This window comes from Pagrus major, chromosome 9 (genome assembly GCF_040436345.1).
Source record: "Pagrus major chromosome 9, Pma_NU_1.0".
Taxonomy (NCBI): Eukaryota; Metazoa; Chordata; class Actinopteri; order Spariformes; family Sparidae; genus Pagrus; species Pagrus major.
Genome location: NC_133223.1, coordinates 34,409,455 through 34,429,060, shown reverse-complemented (window position 1 = coordinate 34,429,060; position 19,606 = coordinate 34,409,455). Strand labels below are relative to the sequence as shown.

At 46.0% G+C, this 19,606-nt stretch overlaps 1 protein-coding gene across 1 annotated transcript in view; it reads left to right on the top strand.

The window, feature by feature from the left end:
- ttn.1 (titin, tandem duplicate 1) overlaps positions 1-19,606 on the top strand; it is a 177,799-nt gene that overhangs the window by 114,777 nt on the left and 43,416 nt on the right. Inside the window, exons 120-157 of the mRNA XM_073473207.1 lie at positions 19-333; positions 416-564; positions 683-833; positions 964-1,245; positions 1,338-1,640; positions 2,008-2,310; positions 2,588-2,869; positions 3,204-3,391; positions 3,488-3,599; positions 3,979-4,281; positions 4,441-4,749; positions 5,155-5,436; positions 5,618-5,917; positions 6,069-6,362; positions 6,472-9,441; positions 9,553-9,873; positions 9,991-10,275; positions 10,385-10,690; positions 10,840-11,007; positions 11,185-11,379; positions 11,647-11,922; positions 12,042-12,341; positions 12,461-12,763; positions 12,860-13,159; positions 13,298-13,585; positions 13,767-14,069; positions 14,287-14,589; positions 14,706-15,011; positions 15,414-15,701; positions 15,896-16,186; positions 16,270-16,557; positions 16,657-16,939; positions 17,122-17,429; positions 17,528-17,632; positions 17,807-18,004; positions 18,099-18,395; positions 18,499-19,086; positions 19,220-19,483. Of these exons, the coding sequence (XP_073329308.1) occupies positions 19-333; positions 416-564; positions 683-833; positions 964-1,245; positions 1,338-1,640; positions 2,008-2,310; positions 2,588-2,869; positions 3,204-3,391; positions 3,488-3,599; positions 3,979-4,281; positions 4,441-4,749; positions 5,155-5,436; positions 5,618-5,917; positions 6,069-6,362; positions 6,472-9,441; positions 9,553-9,873; positions 9,991-10,275; positions 10,385-10,690; positions 10,840-11,007; positions 11,185-11,379; positions 11,647-11,922; positions 12,042-12,341; positions 12,461-12,763; positions 12,860-13,159; positions 13,298-13,585; positions 13,767-14,069; positions 14,287-14,589; positions 14,706-15,011; positions 15,414-15,701; positions 15,896-16,186; positions 16,270-16,557; positions 16,657-16,939; positions 17,122-17,429; positions 17,528-17,632; positions 17,807-18,004; positions 18,099-18,395; positions 18,499-19,086; positions 19,220-19,483 (13,107 nt within the window). The remainder of the gene's footprint in view (positions 1-18; positions 334-415; positions 565-682; positions 834-963; positions 1,246-1,337; positions 1,641-2,007; positions 2,311-2,587; positions 2,870-3,203; positions 3,392-3,487; positions 3,600-3,978; positions 4,282-4,440; positions 4,750-5,154; positions 5,437-5,617; positions 5,918-6,068; positions 6,363-6,471; positions 9,442-9,552; positions 9,874-9,990; positions 10,276-10,384; positions 10,691-10,839; positions 11,008-11,184; positions 11,380-11,646; positions 11,923-12,041; positions 12,342-12,460; positions 12,764-12,859; positions 13,160-13,297; positions 13,586-13,766; positions 14,070-14,286; positions 14,590-14,705; positions 15,012-15,413; positions 15,702-15,895; positions 16,187-16,269; positions 16,558-16,656; positions 16,940-17,121; positions 17,430-17,527; positions 17,633-17,806; positions 18,005-18,098; positions 18,396-18,498; positions 19,087-19,219; positions 19,484-19,606) is intronic.

The window sequence follows — 19,606 nt, the reverse complement described above, 5'->3', positions numbered from 1 at the left end:
CCGTCCGTCCTGCTGCAGCTGTCCCTGGTCAGTGTGAGAAGCCGACAATCACCAACATCACTTTGGACTCCATGACCATTAACTGGGAGGAGCCCGAGGACGATGGTGGCACTCCCATCACCGGCTACTGGCTGGAGAGAAAAGAGACAACAGGGAAACGCTGGGTGCGTGTAAGCCGCGACCCCATCCGTCCCATGGGTATGGGTGAGTCCTTCGTGGTGAGTGGACTCATTGAGGGCTCCCAGTACCTGTTCAGAGTCACCGCCATCAACGCTGCAGGTCCCGGTCTTCCCAGCCCTTCCACAGACCCCACCTTCGCCAGAGACCCCATATGTAAGAGCCACTCTCTGAAATCACACAACTTTGTAGTGTACACAGAGCAGGATGTTAACCACCTATCTGTCTCCTCCTGTAGCACCACCCTCTCCTCCGACACCAAAGGTTTCTGATTGGACAAAGTCCACAGTGGACCTGGAATGGATCCCTCCTTTGAAGGATGGAGGCTCCAAGATCATGGGCTACTGGGTGGAGTACAAGGAGGAGGGCACTGAGGCTTGGGTCAAGGTGAGAGGAAATCAATTACCACAGTCTAAATCATCACTGGTCCAGGAATACGACTTGGTTATAGAGATGGATCTTTGCTTAAGAGCATCCTTAGAAACTCCATGTTTGTGTTTTTCAGGCCAAGGAGACTGAAGTCCGTGGCACCCGACTTGTTATCACTGGTCTGAAGACTGGTGGAAAATACAAGTTCAGGGTGATCGCCTTTAACGCTGCTGGTAACGGCGAGCCAGGAGAAGTCCCAGAGGTGCTTGAGGTCAATGACAGAACCAGTAAGTCTATCTGAAGTCTCAATGTTACACGTTTCAAACAATCGTCCTCTCAGCAATGTGACCTTTGAGGACGTATTTAACCAGTTTGGTTGGAAAAAGCAGATTTTAATGTCAAGTTTGTTCGACACAGTTGCTCCTGAGGTTGATCTGGATGCCTCAGTTAAGGAAAGGATGGTGGTCCATGCTGGTGGTGTGATCCGTATCATCGCCTATGTATCCGGCCAGCCATCCCCAGCAGTCACCTGGAGCAGAGATGGAGCTGCACTGCCTCCTGAGGCTAAAGTGGAGACGACAGCCATCAGCTCTTCTCTGGTCATCAAACCCTGTGCCAGGAGGCACCTCGGCGTTTACACACTGACAGCCAAGAATGCTGGAGGAGAGAAGACAAAGAACATCACCGTGGAAGTTCTAGGTAAAATGCTTTTTTGTGTAAAATTGAGACACCTCAAAAATCTCCAGTATTCGCATTTTTTAAATTAAAAATCCATTTGTGTCCTCCTTTAGACGTCCCTGGGCCCGTTGGCATCCCCCTCACTGCCGAGAACCTGAGCTGCGACTCCTGCAAGCTCAACTGGTACTTCCCAGAGAACGATGGTGGTTCTCCCATCAGTAACTACGTGGTAGAGAAACGTGAGGCTGAGCGTAAGGCCTGGACCTCACTGTCCTTCACTGCCAGCAGACAGAATGCCATTGCTCACGGGCTCACAACTGGAAAGGCCTACTTCTTCAGAGTGGCTGCCGAGAACGCCATCGGCATTGGACCTTTCAACGAGACCGCAGCTGAAGTTATCATCAAGGAACCAATCAGTGAGTTTAGTTACATAAACATGCTGAGCTATTACTGCTAAAGCTCCATCTCGAAATAAAGTCATTAAAGCCAGGATTTTGAAATTGGAACAGTCAAGAATTTTAAGATAATGCCAGAATTTTAACTATAATTTGAAGACAACTTGCAAGACGTTTTTGTAAAACAAAAAAGTCAGCATTCTTTAATTTATTTAAATATGACCCTAATCTTTTTCTGCACTTTTGTCTGTCATCAATGACATGTACATTATCCAATGGTTACATTTCTCAGACAACAGAAATAAAACAAAAATTGACAAAAGATCAATAAATGAGCTCCCATCTTCAGATATACCTGGAACCTTCTGTATCTTTGTGCTCCCCTCAGGTGTGCCTGACCGCCCTGAGGAGCTTGAGGTCACCAAGGTCACCAAGGATTTGATCAACCTCACCTGGAAGGCACCCAAGTTTGACGGCGGTTCAGAGATCACCATGTACATTCTGGAGGCACGTACGATTGGCAAAGACAAGTATACCAGACTGACAAAGGAGAAGCTGATGGAGAGGAAGTACACGTTTGACGGCCTGAGGGAGGGTGACACCTATGAGTTCAGGGTCATGGCTGTCAACGAGGTCGGTCCAAGCAAGCCGTCATTCAGCACCAAACCAATCACCTGCAGGGACGAACTTGGTGAGGACTTACTACTAACAGGACCATTTTGTGTGTTTTAACTAGTTTACAGAATCATTGGCAGAAATTGGTTAGAGTTGTTACTTTCGGATGATTTTATCTGTAAAAATATACTTTTGCAGACTTGAAATATTGCTGTTCAATTTGAAAGATTTGAGATTTTATTTTTGAGAAAAGAAAACCAGTATCATTAGCACAAAAAAAAGAAATTAATCTTAACAGATAAAAAAAATAGCGAAACAAAATAACAGAGAATCTCCGTTTTCTGTTTTTACAGAGCCGCCAACTATTGAGCTGGACTTCCGTGATAAGATAATCATCCGTGTGGGTGAGAGCTGCCTGCTGCAAGGCCGCTACACCGGAAAACCTTCTCCATCCATTTCGTGGTACCGAGATGATGATGAACTGAAGGCCGACAAACACATCATGTTCAAGAACACACTGACCACCATGTCGCTTGGCCTGATGAAGGCACAGCGAGAGCACAGCGGCAGATACGTGGTAGTGGTGGAGAACAGCACGGGATCCAGAAAGGGCGTCTGCAACCTCATAGTTGTCGGTATGTAGATGGAACTCCTGTAGAATATTGAGGCTGAAACAAGCCAGTATCATCAGCTAAAAGTTATGGAACTGAAGATGAAGATGCAGCTACTAAATGACTGATTTAGATGATAATTGTAAGAGGTCTAAGAATTGAAGTTTGTGGGGCACAACGAGTAATTGTGCCATTCATTTACATTGACAATTTTATTGTGTCTGAAGCAGACTTGAGAGAAGCAATTCAAAGATACACAGCGTTCCTGCAAAAACTCTTACTTTTCTGAACAATGCAGGGATTAGTTTATCACATCATTACAGATCTCTTATTTATGTTGTTTCTTTCTTCCCTGCAGACCGTCCCACTCCTCCTGTTGGCCCAGTGGTGTTCGACGAGGTGCACAGAGAGTACATGGTAATCTCCTGGAAACCTCCTCTGGACAGCGGTGGAGTTGATGTCTCCAACTACATCATTGAGAAGAGAGACACCAACAGAGACATGTGGACCACTGTGACATCTGCCACCACCAAGACCACATGCAAGGTACATCCAGAATTCCAGAATGTTTTTCCTAGTGCAAAACGTGTTTCTGGACTTCAGAGACGTTGACATGTTGTTGTTTTGTTGTTTTTCTTTCAGATCCCCAAGCTAACTGAGGGCAGGGAGTACATCATGAGAATCTCTGCTGAGAACATGTACGGCATCAGTGACCCTCTGGAGTCCGAGGAAATGAGAGCCAAAGATCTCTTCAGTACGTTCTGCTCAAACCCTGCAAACACAGAATTACTTGTTTTAGGTCTCCCAAAAATAATTTCAGGAATTTCTCTTGATTAAATACATCTAAATTAGGTCATATTTTATTTATGTTTTTCATTGTGCCAAAACCCCCTTGGAAAAATGACAAAAAGCAGCTGAAAATCATAAGACAAATTATTTTCTTATTTAAAAATGTAACTATTATTGTTGTATTTAATGTCACATAAAATACTGAGTTTAATCAGCTTAATCAGTTTAATCTTTTTTTTAATCTATAGATCAACTGATTAAACATCCAAAAAAGTTTAGTCTCCGCAGAATAAAATCAATTTCGCTCAAATAAACCCAGTTTTTCTTCTGTGGCTGCCCTTTAGGAGTCCCCGAGGCGCCTGAGATGCCAACAGTCAGAGAGGTGTATGCCACCAATGCACTCGTGCTGTGGAACCGCCCTCGCGATGGTGGAAAGCCCATCACCAACTACATCCTGGAAAAGAAGGAGCCCTCGGCCAAGAGATGGTCCAGAGCCACCAGAGATCCACTGTACCCTGCCACTCAGTACCGAGTCCAGGACCTGGTGGAAGGCTGCGAGTACGAGTTCAGGGTGATGGCTGAGAATGAGCTGGGAACTGGAGACCCTAGTCCACCCTCCAAACCCATCCTCGCCAAAGATCCCATCGGTCAGTGTGACAAAACTCATTGAAAACATTTTTATTATTTGTATTCGTATTATACTTGTATACAACATTCTATATTCATATTTATTTGATCTTACATTCTGATCTTAATTTTTTTTAAACATATAGTTTACAGTCTTCTATAATATTTCATTTTCACAGTTTGTCCCAGCCCTCCAGTGACCCCCGAGGCCTATGATAAGACCAAGGACTCAGTCAGCCTGAAGTGGAAGTTGCCCCGCCACGATGGAAAAGGCCGGATCTTTGGATACCTTGTGGAGTACCAAAAGCCGGGCGCTGTGGAGTGGAGTCCAGCCAATGAGACGCCAGAACAGTGCCCCGACCTCCACTATGTGGTGACAGGCCTGGCCGACGGACAGGAATACGTCTTCAGGATCTTCACCGTCAACGCTGCTGGCAAATCTGACCCTGCTTACGTCAAAGAGACCATCAAGGTCCACGACAGACTGGGTAAGTGATTCCATTTACAACTCCTCTTTGGCTTTTATCTATTATATATGATATCAGTTTTTTCAGTAGAAATTTATTATTTGGCTTAGTTCATCATTATTAGACACATAGTTTATATAGCTGATGATTTGGTGGCTAATGCAGTTTAAGGACAAACCTAAATGTATATAATATTTAAATATAATATTTACATTTTAATTCAGATAGTTGTATCAGTAAGGCTCTAAAATATTTTTTATGAACTAGCTATTTAACAATCCAGATCTGGTAATGGTCTGTGTAATTGTTAATTAAATGAGTACAGAGTTACCATAGTATTTATTTAAACTGATGGTTTAGTATTGCATGCATTTCACTTGCTATATATACAAAATTCATTAAATGTATCCCTATTTCCCTCCACAGAGGCGCCAGAGTTTCTGTTGGATGCCAACATGGCACGTGACCACCTGGCAATGCTGGGAACTGACATCACCCTAAGTGCCACCATTAAGGGTGTGCCAACACCCACCGTCAGCTGGAAGAAGAACGATGGTGACATTCCTTCTCACATAACTGTTGCTGTCACCGCCACCGGCAGCAAAATCTTCATCCCCAAGTCGGTCCGCGCAGACTCTGGCAACTACACTATCACTGCGGAGAATGCTGCTGGAAAGAAATCAGCAACTGTCGCCGTGCTTGTGCTGAGTAAGTGAAACATAAACCATCACAAATGTTTTGAACAAAACAATTTGTAAAGATTGATTAGTTTGTGTTAACATTTACAATGAGGAGCTTTGTTTTTTTGTCATTCCAGCAGGGAAAACTATATTTAAATTTAGAACAATATATGTTTATATTTACTATAACCCACTCTGGTTCCCACCAGACAAACCTTCTCCACCCAGAGACCTGGTGGTCTCCGAGGTGACCAGCGAATCTGCTTACCTGACGTGGAAGGTTCCCGAGGACAATGGGGGTGCCGTCATCTCCCACTATGTTGTGCAGAAGAAAGACGTGGCTGCTGAGCAGTGGGTGCCTGTCTCTCCCGCCAATAAAAAGCTGAGTCTGATGGCCATGTACCTCATGGAAGGAATCCAGTACCTGTTCAGAGTGGCTGCTGAGAACCAGTTTGGCAGGAGTGACTTCATGGTGACCAAGACACCCATCAAGGCTATCGATCCTCTCTGTGAGTAAAAATCGTAATTATGTTATGTATATAATTTTATTCTTGAGAATGCCATCTGAATTCTGAAAAATGTTCAGCAAATTTAAAAACTGGAATACCAATTGTATACCAATTACCAGCAATTAATTGTTGCTTCCTCCACACCTTTAAGATCCTCCTGGCCCACCCAAGAACCTGCACCACACCGATGCAGATAAGACAGAGGTGTGGTTGGCATGGGAGTGGCCTGACCGCACCGGTGGAAGTGAAATCACCGGTTTCATTGTGGAGCACCAGGAAGATGGCCAAACTGACTGGGTCACCTTCAAGACAGTCAGTAACAACCACACGCATGTCACTGGTTTGGTGGAGGGAAAGACTTACCGCTTCAGGGTGAAGTCTCAGAACGCAATCGGCATAAGCCGTCCTGACACAAGCGTCCCTGTCACTTGCCAGGAGAAGACATGTAAGAAACTAAATTGATGTGGAGTTGATTCCTAATGCAAATGCTGTCCCTTCTCTTGTTTTCAGGCCTGAAAACATCCTAATATTATTGATGTTTTGTTCTCTTTCAGTGCCACCAACTATTGAAGTAGACGTGAAGCTTATTGAAGGTCTTGTTGTCAAAGCTGGCAGTACTGTTGTCCTTCCAGCCAAGATGACAGGCATCCCCATCCCCACCGCCAAATGGATGAGTGATGGCAAGGAAATCACATCTGAGGGCCACTATCACATTGAGTCTGCTGGATCCTCCACCATCCTCAGTATCCCTAAATGCCAGAGAGGAGACACTGGAGAGTATATCCTCACTGTGGCCAATCCTGCAGGGAGCAAGACTGTGGCTCTGCACGTCACAGTGCTGGACCTTCCAGGTCCACCCATTGGACCAGTCAACATCTTGGAGGTCACCCCTGATTACATGATGATCCAATGGAGGGCGCCTAAGGATGATGGTGGCACACCTATTACCAGCTATGTGGTGGAAAAGAAGGATGTGAAGAAACCATGGGAGCCCTGGTCTGTCGTTAGCTCCAGTGGTACCAGTACCAAGGCCAAGGTGTCCAGGCTGGAGAAGGGTCGTGAGTACATTGTCCGCATCCGTGCAGAGAACAAGATTGGCATTGGTGCAGGGCTTGAGAGTCCTCCTACTATTGCCAAGCACATGTTCAACCCTCCTGGTCCACCAGGCCTGCCAGAGTGCTCTGATATCACAGAGAATGCTGTGACAGTGCAGTGGCCCCTGCCTGACTATGATGGAGGCAGCCCCATTAGTGGCTATGTGATTGAACGCAGAGAAATGACTGGAAAGTGGATCCGTGTCAACAAAACTCCTGTGCTGGATCTCAGATACAGAGTCTCAGGGCTGTTTGAAGGCAACAGCTATGAGTTCAGAGTGTTTGCAGAGAACGTTGCTGGTGTCAGCGGGCCTTCTCCTACTTCTGACCCCATTAAGGCTACACGCGCCATCACCAAACCTGGACCCCCTAGCAATCCTAAACTGAAGGACTGGAGTAAGTCCTATGCTGACATCTGTTGGACCAAGCCTACAAGAGACGGAGGTAGTCCTATCCTAGGCTATGTGGTCGAGGCTCAGAAGTCGGGAAGTGCCCAGTGGGACAGAATCAACAAGGATCTCATCAAGATATGTGCCTACAGAGTGCCGGGCCTCATTGAAGGAATGGAGTACAGATTCCGCATCAGAGCCACCAACAAGGTTGGAGACAGTGAACCCAGGGAGCTTTCTGAGACTATCTTGGCAAAGGACATCCTTGTGCCCCCTGAGGTTGTTGTCGATGTGTCCTGCCGCGATGCTCTGACAGTCAGGGCAGGTCAGATCATAAGTTTGATTACCAGGGTGAAGGGCAGACCAGACCCAGAGATCACATGGACCAAGGATGCCAGAGCCTTGTCCAGGGACAAGCGCACTGAGATTAACAACAACTACCCACTGTGTGAACTGGTAATCAATGATGCAGTGAGGTCAGACTATGGTAAATATGCCATTGTTGCAAAGAACAGTAGTGGACAAGCACAGGCCACCATTATTGTAAATGTCCTGGACACACCAGGAGCTTGCCAGAACCTGAAAGTAGCGTATGCGACCAAGAACTCCTGCATGGTGTCTTGGGAGAACCCTGAGGATAACGGGGGCACTGAGATCACTCAGTACACTATTGCATGCCGTCAGCCCAGCCAGAGAGGATGGACTGTGGTCTCCAGTGACTGCACCAAGCGTGTGATAAAGGCTCCTCTCACTGAGGGCTGCGAGTACTTCTTCCGTGTCAGTGCAGAGAACAAGATTGGCGCTGGTCCATCCACTGAGACCAAGACACCTGTTCTGGCAGTTGATCCCATTGAGAAGCCTGGGGAACCCACTGACTTCCACATCTCTGAGATCGGCAAGACCTTCTGCTTCCTCAAGTGGAAGAAGCCAGATTACGATGGTGGCAGTCGCAACATCGGTTATCATGTTGAGAAGAAGCCAAAGGAGGCTGAGGAGTGGGAGAGGCTTCACAAGGGTGCCATCAAAGAGACTTATTTCATGGCTGACAGGTGCATCGAAAACCAGATCTACCAGTTTAGAGTTCAGACTAAAAATGAGGGAGGTGAAAGCAACTGGGTAACCACAGCTGAAGTATTGGTTAAGGAACAGCTTGTGGAGCCTGAAGTTAAGATTAAACTTGATGGAACACTTGTGGTAAAGGCAGGAGACTCCATTCCTATTGAGGCAGTAGTGAAGGGCAAACCCCAGCCAGATGTCAAATGGACCAAAGATGAGAGCACAGAGGAGATAAAGAAGAGCCCAAGGCTTCAGATTGAAAGTGGGGCTGACTTCTCAAAGCTGTTGCTCACTGGTGCTAGGCGCACAGACAGTGGCAAATATGTTGTTACTGCCTCCAACAGTGCAGGAACCCGCTCTGCTCATGCTAAGGTCAATGTCCTGGATAGGCCCGGCCCAATCAGGGATCTGTCTGTGTCTGGCATCACTACTGACAGGTGCCATCTAGCCTGGGAAGTCCCAGAGGATGATGGTGGCTGTGATATCTATAATTACATTATTGAGAAATGTGAGACCAAGAGAGGAGTCTGGTCTGTCCACTCCAACGCTGTCATCACCAACAATGCTAAAGTTACCCGTCTTATTGAGGGTAATGAATATATCTTCAGAGTCCGTGCTGAGAATAAAATGGGTCCTGGCCCTGCAGTGCAAAGTGAGTCCATTGTCGCTGGCACCCAGTTCAGGGTACCTGATGCTCCTGATTCACCAGAGGTCACCAAGATCGCCAAGGAGGAGATGACTGTGCAGTGGTTGGAGCCAGAGAAGGATGGCGGAAAGCCAATCATAGGCTATCTGTTGGAGAAAAGGGAAGAACATGCCGTTAGGTGGTCTCCTATCAATAAGGATCCAATCCCTACAACCCGTTTCACAGTAACTGGACTCCTGCCCCTCCATGACTACCAGTACAGAGTGAAGGCTGTCAATGAAATTGGCATTGGCAGCCCAAGCAAGGCTTCACGTGCCATCACTGCCAAGGACGCAGTTGGTATGTAACCAGTAATAATGTTTTAATTTTGTTTATTATCTATTTGGCAATGTTGGGATTACTATAGACAAAGTCAATGGCTTCATCTTCACACGTCTCTATGTCTTACAGAGCCTCCTGCACCTCCTACCAACATGAAGGTCCTGGACAGCACCAAATCCACTGTCACCCTGGGCTGGACCAAGCCTGTATCAGACGGTGGAGCTCCCCTCATTGGCTACGTTGTGGAGATGAGGGCACAGGGAAGTGCCAAGAAAGGAGATGATGGTTGGAAGAGGTGCAATGTGGCGGCTCAGCTGGTAGTGTGCGAGTTCACAGTCACAAGTCTGGATGAGAATCTTGTGTATGAATTCAGAGTGTCAGCTCAAAACCAGGTGGGCATGAGCCTGCCATGCGACCTGGAGGGTGCTGTGATCCCCAAGGAGATTCTAGGTGAGTATTTCATTTTGGTTGCTTTTAAGGTAATTAGATAGCTTAATAGTAGTCCAACATACAACATGGTGGACTAGATTTACATCAAGCTGACACCTGCGCTGTTCCTGCCAACAGAGGCACCAGAGATTGACTTGGACGCCAACCTGAAGCAGGGACTGACAGTCAGAGCTGGCTGTCCCATCAGACTGTGTGCAACCATCAGAGGTAGACCACATCCTAAAGTCACTTGGAGGAGGATGGGCATCGACAACGTAGCCAGGAAGGGAAAAGTTGACATCATTGACACTATGACCTTCCTGGTGATCCCTGATAGTACCCGTGACGACTCCGGCAAATACTGCCTGACTCTACGGAGTCCTGCTGGGGAGAAGGCTGTGTTTGTCAACGTTAAGGTTCTGGGTAAGTCCTTGTTTCCTTTTAATGCTGCATACAAGTTTAACTTAGTTGCAGTCAACCATCATAAAATGTACTTGTCCTACAAAAACCTCTAATCATTATTTTCTGACAGACACTCCCGGACCTGTGATGAATCTGGAGGCTACTGACATCAAACAGACATCAGCCATGTTGTCCTGGACTCCTCCAGAGAATGATGGTGGCAGCGAAGTCACTCACTACATTGTCGAGAAGCGCGAGATCAGCCGCAAGACCTGGGCAACTGTCAAGGCTGAAGTTTTGAAGGATAAGATTCCCTTCAAAGTCAGTGGTCTGATGCCAGGCACTGAGTACTACTTCAGAGTCACAGCTGTCAATGAGTATGGCTCTGGAGTTCCCAGAGTGTCACCCACTTCCTACCTGGCCTCTGATCCTGTCAGTACGTATTGTCTCTTAGTCACAAAATGTGACACTAAAACTAAGAGCTCATACACATCTTAAAGCTGCCCACTTTTCTCTGTTTTCTTTTTTCTTTTTCATCAGTAATTAGAAGTACTTCAACACACCCATTTGATTTCCCTTTTTCAGGCAAGCCCGATCCATGTGAGAAGATTGAGGTTCTGGATATCACCAAAAACAGTGCAACAGTTGGCTGGGTGAAGCCTGCAAGGGATGGTGGGGCCAAGATTGATGGTTACATTATTGAATACATTGAGGTCAAACCGCCTCCAGAGCCACCAGCACCTGTGGAGGTTTGTCATGTGATCAAACTGATTATTCTCTGACTGCTTTAATCAACTGCTTTATTAAATTGTTTTTATTTTTTTAAAATCTTCAGATTTTATTAAATTTTTTCATGTTCCATTATTGTGCTCAATTTGCCGCAGGTTCCAGAGGGAGAGGAAGCTCCTCCACCACCTCCACCACCTCCAGTGGTAGAGGATGAAGAGGAGGCAGAACCTGAAAAGGAAGTCTGGAGCGCCTACACAACTGTGAAAGGTTTGACAATCAGCATTAGCGGCCTGAAGGAGGGCAAGAGGTACAAGTTCCGAGTGGCTGCCAAGAACATCATGGGCATGAGCTCATTCACCGAGACCAGGCAGCCAATCGAGATTAAGGAACAGATGTGTAAGTTGTCACCCCAGATTAATAAGAGATCATTAAGAAGTAGTTTTAGTGATTATCCTCTGAAAAGACAACAGTTTATGTTCATTTATTTTATATCAGGATTTGATTGTTGCATCATTATGAAATAATAATTATTGGTGATATGGTAACATGAAGTATAGTAATATCCAGAGCTAACACTAAATAAGAAGATCATTTATCTCCAGGTTGCTCTCAACTTCCACATATTATCTCTTCTAATTAGTCAAATTCTGTCCTCACCTGCAGTGGAGCCAAAGATTGTCATGCCAGAGACAGCAGGTGCCAGAGCTGGAGCCAAGCTCAGAGTAGAAGCGCTGGTTTCCGGAAAACCTTCCCCAACCTGCAAATGGATGCGTGGTGAGAATGCCGTGGTCCCGTCCAGTCGTCTCGCTGTGCACCAGTCTGGCAACCTGTGTGTCCTGATCATCAAAGACGTGTCAAGGACTGACAGTGGAGAGTATAGCCTGGTGGCTGAGAACAGCTCTGCAAAGGTGGTCCAGGCCCTGAAGATTGTCATCAGAGGTCAGTATATTCCACAATAAGATTATTTCAAGAAATAAAAGAATTGTTGTAGGATTTTAACTAACTTGTCGTTATGGAGATTTTTTCTTGTTTAAAGCTGACTATTCTGTGTGTTTCAGACATCCCAGGTCCCCCAGAGGGCCCTGTGGTGATCAGTGACATTGACTCTGACGCCTGCTCCCTGTCCTGGAATAAACCACTGGAGGACGGAGGCAGCAATATCACCAACTATGTGGTGGAAAAATGCGATGTGAGTAGAGGCGACTGGGTGACAGCTCTCTCTTCCTGTGGGAAGACGGGTTGCAGACTTGGGAAGCTCATCCCCGGAAAGGAGTATGTGTTCCGTATCCGTGCAGAGAATCGCTTTGGTGTGTCAGACCCCATTCAGTCGGAGAGGATGGTCGCCAAGTTCCCCTTCGGTAAGATAAACTGAAATACATCCTCAGTACAGTCCTTTAATAGCTTTAGATGCAAGCATGCGTCTTAACTTGGCATGTTTTATCAACACAGACCAAATTCATTTGTTTTTTGTCATCAGATGTTCCTGGTGAGCCTCTCAACTGCCGCATCAACAAGACAAACAAAGACTGCATGTTTGTGGCCTGGGATAAGCCCGAGAGTGATGGTGGCAGTCCCATCACAGGTTACTATATAGAGCGTAAGGAGAGGAACAGCCTGCTGTGGGTGAAGGCAAATGACACTGTCGTCCGCACTACTGAATATCCCTGTGCCGGCCTCATTGAGGGCCTGGAATACACTTTCAGAGTGTCCGCCATCAACCGTGCTGGCCAGGGCAAACCAAGCATAAAGACTGATTTTGTCACTGCCAGGACACCTATTGGTAGGTTTTCCACCCAGACAACAACACCTACGCCACAAGGTTTATTAATTTAATCTTGTTTCCTTACCTTTGTTCATTTGTCTCTTTGTGTCACAGACACTCCAGGTAAACCTGAGGTCCTGGATATGACCAAGAACTCTGTCACTCTTGTTTGGACTCGCCCCAAGAATGACGGTGGCAGCAAGATCATTGGCTACTATGTTGAGGCCATGCGGGTGCCAGGAGATGTTTGGATACGCTGCAACACCAGCAGCCAGAACGTCCCAAGGGAGGAGTATACAGTGACAGGCCTGGAGAGAGATCTGCAGTACCAGTTCAGAGTCATAGCCAAAACTGCTGTCAACATGAGCAAACCCTCTGAGCCCACTGACCCTATCCTGGTCTGTGCTGAGAATGGTGAGATATTCTGCTTTAACATTGTTATGACCCCCGTCACCATAATAACATTATTACATTTTCAGTTTGGCTATTGTAAGATTGTGACTTTGTCTCTCACTGATAGTCGTAACACTACTTTATCTCATCTTGACAAAGTTCCTCCAAGGGTGGAGCTAAACGCCAGGATGCAGAAGGGTTTGAAGGTGAAGGCCCGATCCACAATCCTCCTGGAGGCTGAAGTGTTTGGTAAGCCTATGCCCAGAGTGACCTGGAGGAGAGGCGATGAAATCCTAAAGTCAGGTGAGGGCCAGGTCATCACCCAGCAGAGGAATCACTACCAGCTGGAGATGACCTCAGTTACTAAGGAGCACACAGGAACCTACACCATCACAGCCGAGAACGCCAGCGGCTCAAAGACTGCTGAAGTCCAGGTCAACATCCTGGGTGAGAACTTTCATCCTTTATTACGGGTTGTGTGTTAGAAACTGTAACAGGATAAAAGTTAGGGGTTTTACATAGTCTAGAAGCCATAATCACATTAAATTCTGATTGATATGCACGCAGGTCCACCATTCAACATGTGGTGCTTAATTGGCTGATATTCCATTATTTTATGTCTCTTCAGATGTGCCTGGTGCTCCTGCCAGTGCCAAATACTTAGAGGTGTGTGCCACGAGCATCAAAATGTCCTGGGAGCCTCCTCTGAAGGACGGTGGCGCAGCCATCAGCAACTACATTGTGGACAAGCGTGAAACCAGCAGAGCCAACTGGGCCCAGGTCTGCGCTAAGATCAAGGGCAGTGTCCTTGAGTTCAACGTGGAGAAACTGATTGAGGGTCATGAGTACCAGTTCCGAATTCGTGCTGAAAACATGTGGGGAGTTGGAGACCCACACATCACCAGCCCTGTCATTGCCAAGAACCCATTCAGTGAGTCATCACCAGCATATCTTCTGAATTTATTCACAATCAAAATATCAGTGGCCGTAGCAAACTTTAGATATACGTACTACAGTTTAAACTTGGTCTAAAACTTGAATCTGCTCACTGTCTAATTGCATATTCTTTACTTATCTGAAGATTCTTATCACAATGTGTCAACATTTTGTTCCTTATTTCAAACTTGAAATCTTTTTTTTATGTCCAGCTGTACCTGGCCCTTGTGAGGCCCCATTGATTACTAACGTGACCAAGGATCATATGACTGTGAGCTGGAAGGAGCCTGCAGATGATGGAAAGTCCACCATCCTGGGCTACATGCTGGAAAAGAAAGAGACCAAGGAGCTGAACTGGACCAAGGCGAACAGGAAGCCCATGACAGACAGGACCCTGGAGATTACAGGCCTCACAGAGGGAGCTGAGTATGAGTTCAGAGTCATTGCCCTCAACATGGCAGGGCTTGGCAAACCCAGCGAACCCTCTGCTGGCACCACCGCAAAGAATCCCCTCAGTGAGTCCTATGACCTCTTCGTAGAGTTCAGTCTTAATGAGATAATATGTGACCTGTTACTTGGAGATCAAAGACTTTGTATGTAATTTCACCTGGGTCAATTTGCTGTTCCGCAGCTCCTCCTAGCCCTGTCGTGAACCCAAGTGTGACAGACACCACCTACAGCACCATCAGTCTTACCTGGACTGCTCCTGCCAATGATGGTGGAAGCCCTATCATTGGTTACTTGGTGGAGTGCAAGAGGACCGGCACCACAGACTGGATCCGCTGCAATGTCCCCAGGAACCTGCAGGAGACCAACTACGTCATCCAGAACCTCATCGATAAGGCAGAGTACCATTGCCGCATCACTGCTGTCAACAAAGTTGGCTTCGGCGAGCCAGCTGAAGTACCTGGCACATATGTGGCCAAAAACATAATTGGTAAGTATGATTTTGATATGACCTGATTGCAGTCAGTGTATGTACAACAAAGTATAATTGACATAACATGGTATACAAGAAATACAAAATTTTGCAGTTCTTTAAAACTGCCTCAAACCTGGAAAAGTGCAGCTTATTTATAGTTAGCTGAATTATGACTAAGACTGGATGAAAATGAAAAGAATCATTAAAGCTGGCCGATGCTGTTTTAGCCTCACTCACTGTTTTCTTTTATTTATTTTTTTTTTATTATGTTTTTCAACCTAGACTGGCTGACAGCTTAATAACTATTTACTTACTATATTTCTTAGAGAAACATGTCTTTATATTAGTTTCATAAGAGAACACAAAATTAGCAATATTTTTCTTACTCATAAAACTGTCACCTGTGCGTTCATGCAGTTGCTCCCGAGGCAGAGCTGAGTGCTGAGCTTAAGGAGGTCCTGGAGCTGCAAGCTGGTGCCACCATGAAGCTGCAGGCCACAATCAAGGGCCGTCCCATTCCCAAGGTCACCTGGGCTAAGATGAACACCAACATCAAGGGCCGCCAGGGCATCATCATCAAATCCACCAGTACCGACACCCTGGTAAAGGTGGAGAATGTCAACAGATATGATGCTGGCAAATACATCCTGAGCCTGGATAGCACTGCTGGCATGAAGATGTACACCATTGTAGTCAAAGTTATTGGTGAGTGAACAACTGTAGTTATTTATTCACTAAGAAAATGCACTAATCTTGCATTGTATTGATTCTACTGTGTAGAGACTGACTGAGACCAGCTTCCTTAGTTGGAATCATTAGAAACAGGAGTATGTTCTAAACATTTTGGGTTTAGGTCTATCTTTAAAGAGACACCATTATAAGTGTTGTTGTCTCTCCAGATACTCCTGGACCACCAGTCAACCTGGTGGTGAAGGAAACAACCAAAGACAGCTCTTCAATCTACTGGGACGCTCCTATGATTGACGGTGGGCATGAGGTCACCCACTACATTGTTGAGAAACGTGACACTGAGAGGAAGGCCTGGTCCATTGTCTCCAACAACTGCACCAAGACAGCATTCAAGGTGGAAGACCTGGATGCCGGAAGGTCCTACTGCTTCAGAGTGTCAGCAGTTAACAAGCTTGGTGCTGGAGAGTGTTGCGAGACAGCCGATTCAGTCAGAGCTACTGGTGGGTTGGATAACAGATTTTGACCTTTTGTTTTTTGTTCTTGCAAATATCATTACTCACTGCACTCATTTTAACTTTTACAGAGGAGCCTGGGCCTGTTATGGACTTCAAGACCCTCCTGGTTACCAAGGACTCTTGCACTCTAAGCTGGAAGAAACCCCTTACTGATGGTGGCAGCCGCATCATCTGCTATGTTCTGGAGGTTCTCAATGGTGATGACAAGTACAAGGAGCTAATGAGGTCCAAAAACATGCAGTACAGTGCCAAGGACCTGGTGGAAGGCAGAGAATACACCTACAGAGTCAAGGCTGTGAATGACACAGGAGAGAGCGCTGCCAAGGAGCTGATGGTGGTGGCCAAGGACCAGATCAGTAAGTGACTGTCCATATTTATGAAACTTACTGACAAAAGTAAAAGTGTGTAAAGTGCTGAAAGTAGAGTTTAAAAAAACATATTCCTTCCCTCTGCAGTTCTTCCTAGCTGTGACTTGAGGGAGCTGCCCAACATGTGCTACATTGCCAAGGAGGGCAGCACCGTCCGTCTAAAGATCCCAATCATCGGCAAACCTACGCCCAAGGTCACCTGGAAGAAGGGAGAGGATGAGGACTTGACAGACACTGGCCGAGTGTGTGCAGAGTCCTCTTCAGTCAATACCACCCTCCTGATCAGGGACTGCCAGAGGAGTGATGCTTCCAAATACACCATCACCCTGAGGAACAGCGCTGGAAGCAAAGAGTCCACCATTTTCATCAGGTATGAATTGTACCAGGGCCTTCAATGTTGGATAATGTAATATAACATGCAGAATTTTTTTTCCTAACACTGGATCTAGGTATGCTAATTTATGTCATATCCATTCATTACTTGCTATATTTAAACAAGTAACAAAGATAAAAAAGGGAAAAAAAGATTTAGATCCCCATGTCTATTTTCAGGGTGGTGGGTAAACCTGGCATCCCAGGTGGACCTGTTAAGTTCAAAGATGTTACTGCCGATGGTGCTACACTGAAGTGGGGCGCTCCTAAAGATGACGGCGGTTCAGAGATCACAAACTACATCCTGGAAAAGAGGGACTCCATCACCAACATGTGGGTGACTGTGTCCTCAGCTGTGGATACCAACACCATGAGGGTAACTGGTCTCCATGAGGGCACAGAGTACATCTTCAGGGTCTGTGCTGAGAACAAGTACGGCATTGGAGAAGGACTCAAGTCTGAGCCTGTTGTTGCTAAACATCCATTCAGTGAGTAACTATAACTCATATTTTAAAGGGTGAATGTTAGGTGTGTAACTTAAAAATGGAGCTTCCCCTCAGTGGACTAAATCACTCTTTTTGTACAGATGTCCCTGATGCTCCTCCTCCACCTGAGATCATGAGCATGCGCCATGACTCTGCTTACCTGGCCTGGTCTGACCCCAGGAAGACTGGAGGATCTCCCATTACAGGTGCAGTTAGATAGAACACCTGACCTACATACTGTCATCTATGTTATTTTGTCTTACATTACATAACACATTTTTTATTTTCTTCTTATCACACTAGTTGATATCTGTAAGATGTGCATGTGTTATGTAAGTTTAATGTGGTTATGTTTTTTCCCCATTTGGTGCTACTTTCAGGATACCATGTTGAGTTCAAGGAGAGGAACAGTATGTTGTGGAAGAGGGCGAGTCCAGCTGCCTTGAGGATGAAGGAACACAAGGTATCTGGGCTGACTGAAGGTCTGGAGTACGAGTTCAGAGTCATGGCAATCAATCTGGCTGGCATCGGCAGACCGAGCGCTCCCACCGATCCACAAGTGGCCCTGGATCCTATTGGTAAGTGTAAAAAGGGAGAGTTGCAATGAGTATAAAAAATTCTGTAATATTTGTGGCAATCCATTTATATATTTTTTTATATCATTATCATTAGATGCTCCTGGTAAACCTGATGTGATCAGCTTAACCAGAAGCACTGTGACCCTCCAGTGGACAGAGCCACAGTTTGATGGTGGCCACAGGCTGACTGGCTACATCGTTGAGAAGCGTGACTTGCCTTCTAAGATCTGGGTGAAGGCCAACAATGTGAATGTTGTAGAGCCTGCATTCACTGTAACCGATCTGCAGGAGGGCTGCAAATATGAATTCAGAATCAGGGCAAAGAATGCTGCCGGCGCTCTAAGTCCACCCTCTGAGCAGACAGATACCATTCTCTGCAGAGATGAATATGGTGAGATATAAACCTCCAGTAACATGATTAATTTGTGACTCTGTATATGTTTGATGATTATCTTTTGCATGAAAAATTAAGTTTTCCCTGTTTTACCCAACAGCTGCACCAACCATTATTATTGACGCCCAGGTGAAGGAGGGTCTGACCGTCCGAGCAGGGGATACTATTGTCATCACTGCCACAAGCATTTTAGGCAAGCCTGCACCTACCTCATGTTGGTCAAAGGGAGGAAAGTACTTTAAACCCTCCGATATTGTTCAAATCGAGACCACTGCAACTTCCTCCACTCTGTCCATCAAGTATGCCGGCAGGAAAGACACTGGGGAATATGTCATCACTGCAAGCAACCCCTTCGGTGTAAAGGAGGAAACTGTCAAGGTCACAGTTTTGGATGTTCCTGGTGTTCCTGGACCCATTGAATGCAGTGGTGTCTCCTCTGAAAAGGTCACTCTTACCTGGACAGCTCCTACTGAGGACGGAGGCTCTCCTATCAAGTATTATACCCTTGAGAAGAGAGAGACTAGCCGCCTGCTTTGGACTATCCTGGAAGAGAAGGTCATCGACTGCCACTATGTAGCCCACAAGCTCATCCAGGGCAATGAGTACTTCTTCAGAGTCTCTGCTGTTAACCAGTATGGTGCCAGTGAGCCATCTCACTCTGAGGCAGTCAAGATGGTTGATAGATTTGGTATGTGCATTTAGTTTATGTTCTTTATTGCATCTTACATCCTACATTTGTGCATATTTTGTAAAGATAAAATGTTTGTGGAAGAAAAATATATACCGATTTATGATAGTGTTTCTTCTGTCTATTCATGTAGGTCCTCCTGGTCCACCATCTAAACCAGAGGTTGAGAAAGTCGATGGACATTCAGCCACTGTGACCTGGAGGAGGCCAGCTGAGGATGGAGGAAGTGACATCATAGGTTACTGTGTTGAGAAGAAGGAGAGAAAGGGTATGAGATGGTTCAGGGCATCTAAGAAAACCATTGCTGAGCTCAGCTATGAAGTTACCGGTCTCACAGAGGGCATCGAGTATGAGTTCCGTGTTCTTGCTGAGAATAAAGCCGGCTTTGGAGAACCAAGTGAACCATCTATGCCTGTCAGAACAGTAGTTGTTGCCTGTAAGTAAAAAGAAGCACTAAAGTATTTCTTGCGTTAAGATACTTCAATGAAATCACCAGTTTATATGGAATGTTATATGAAGT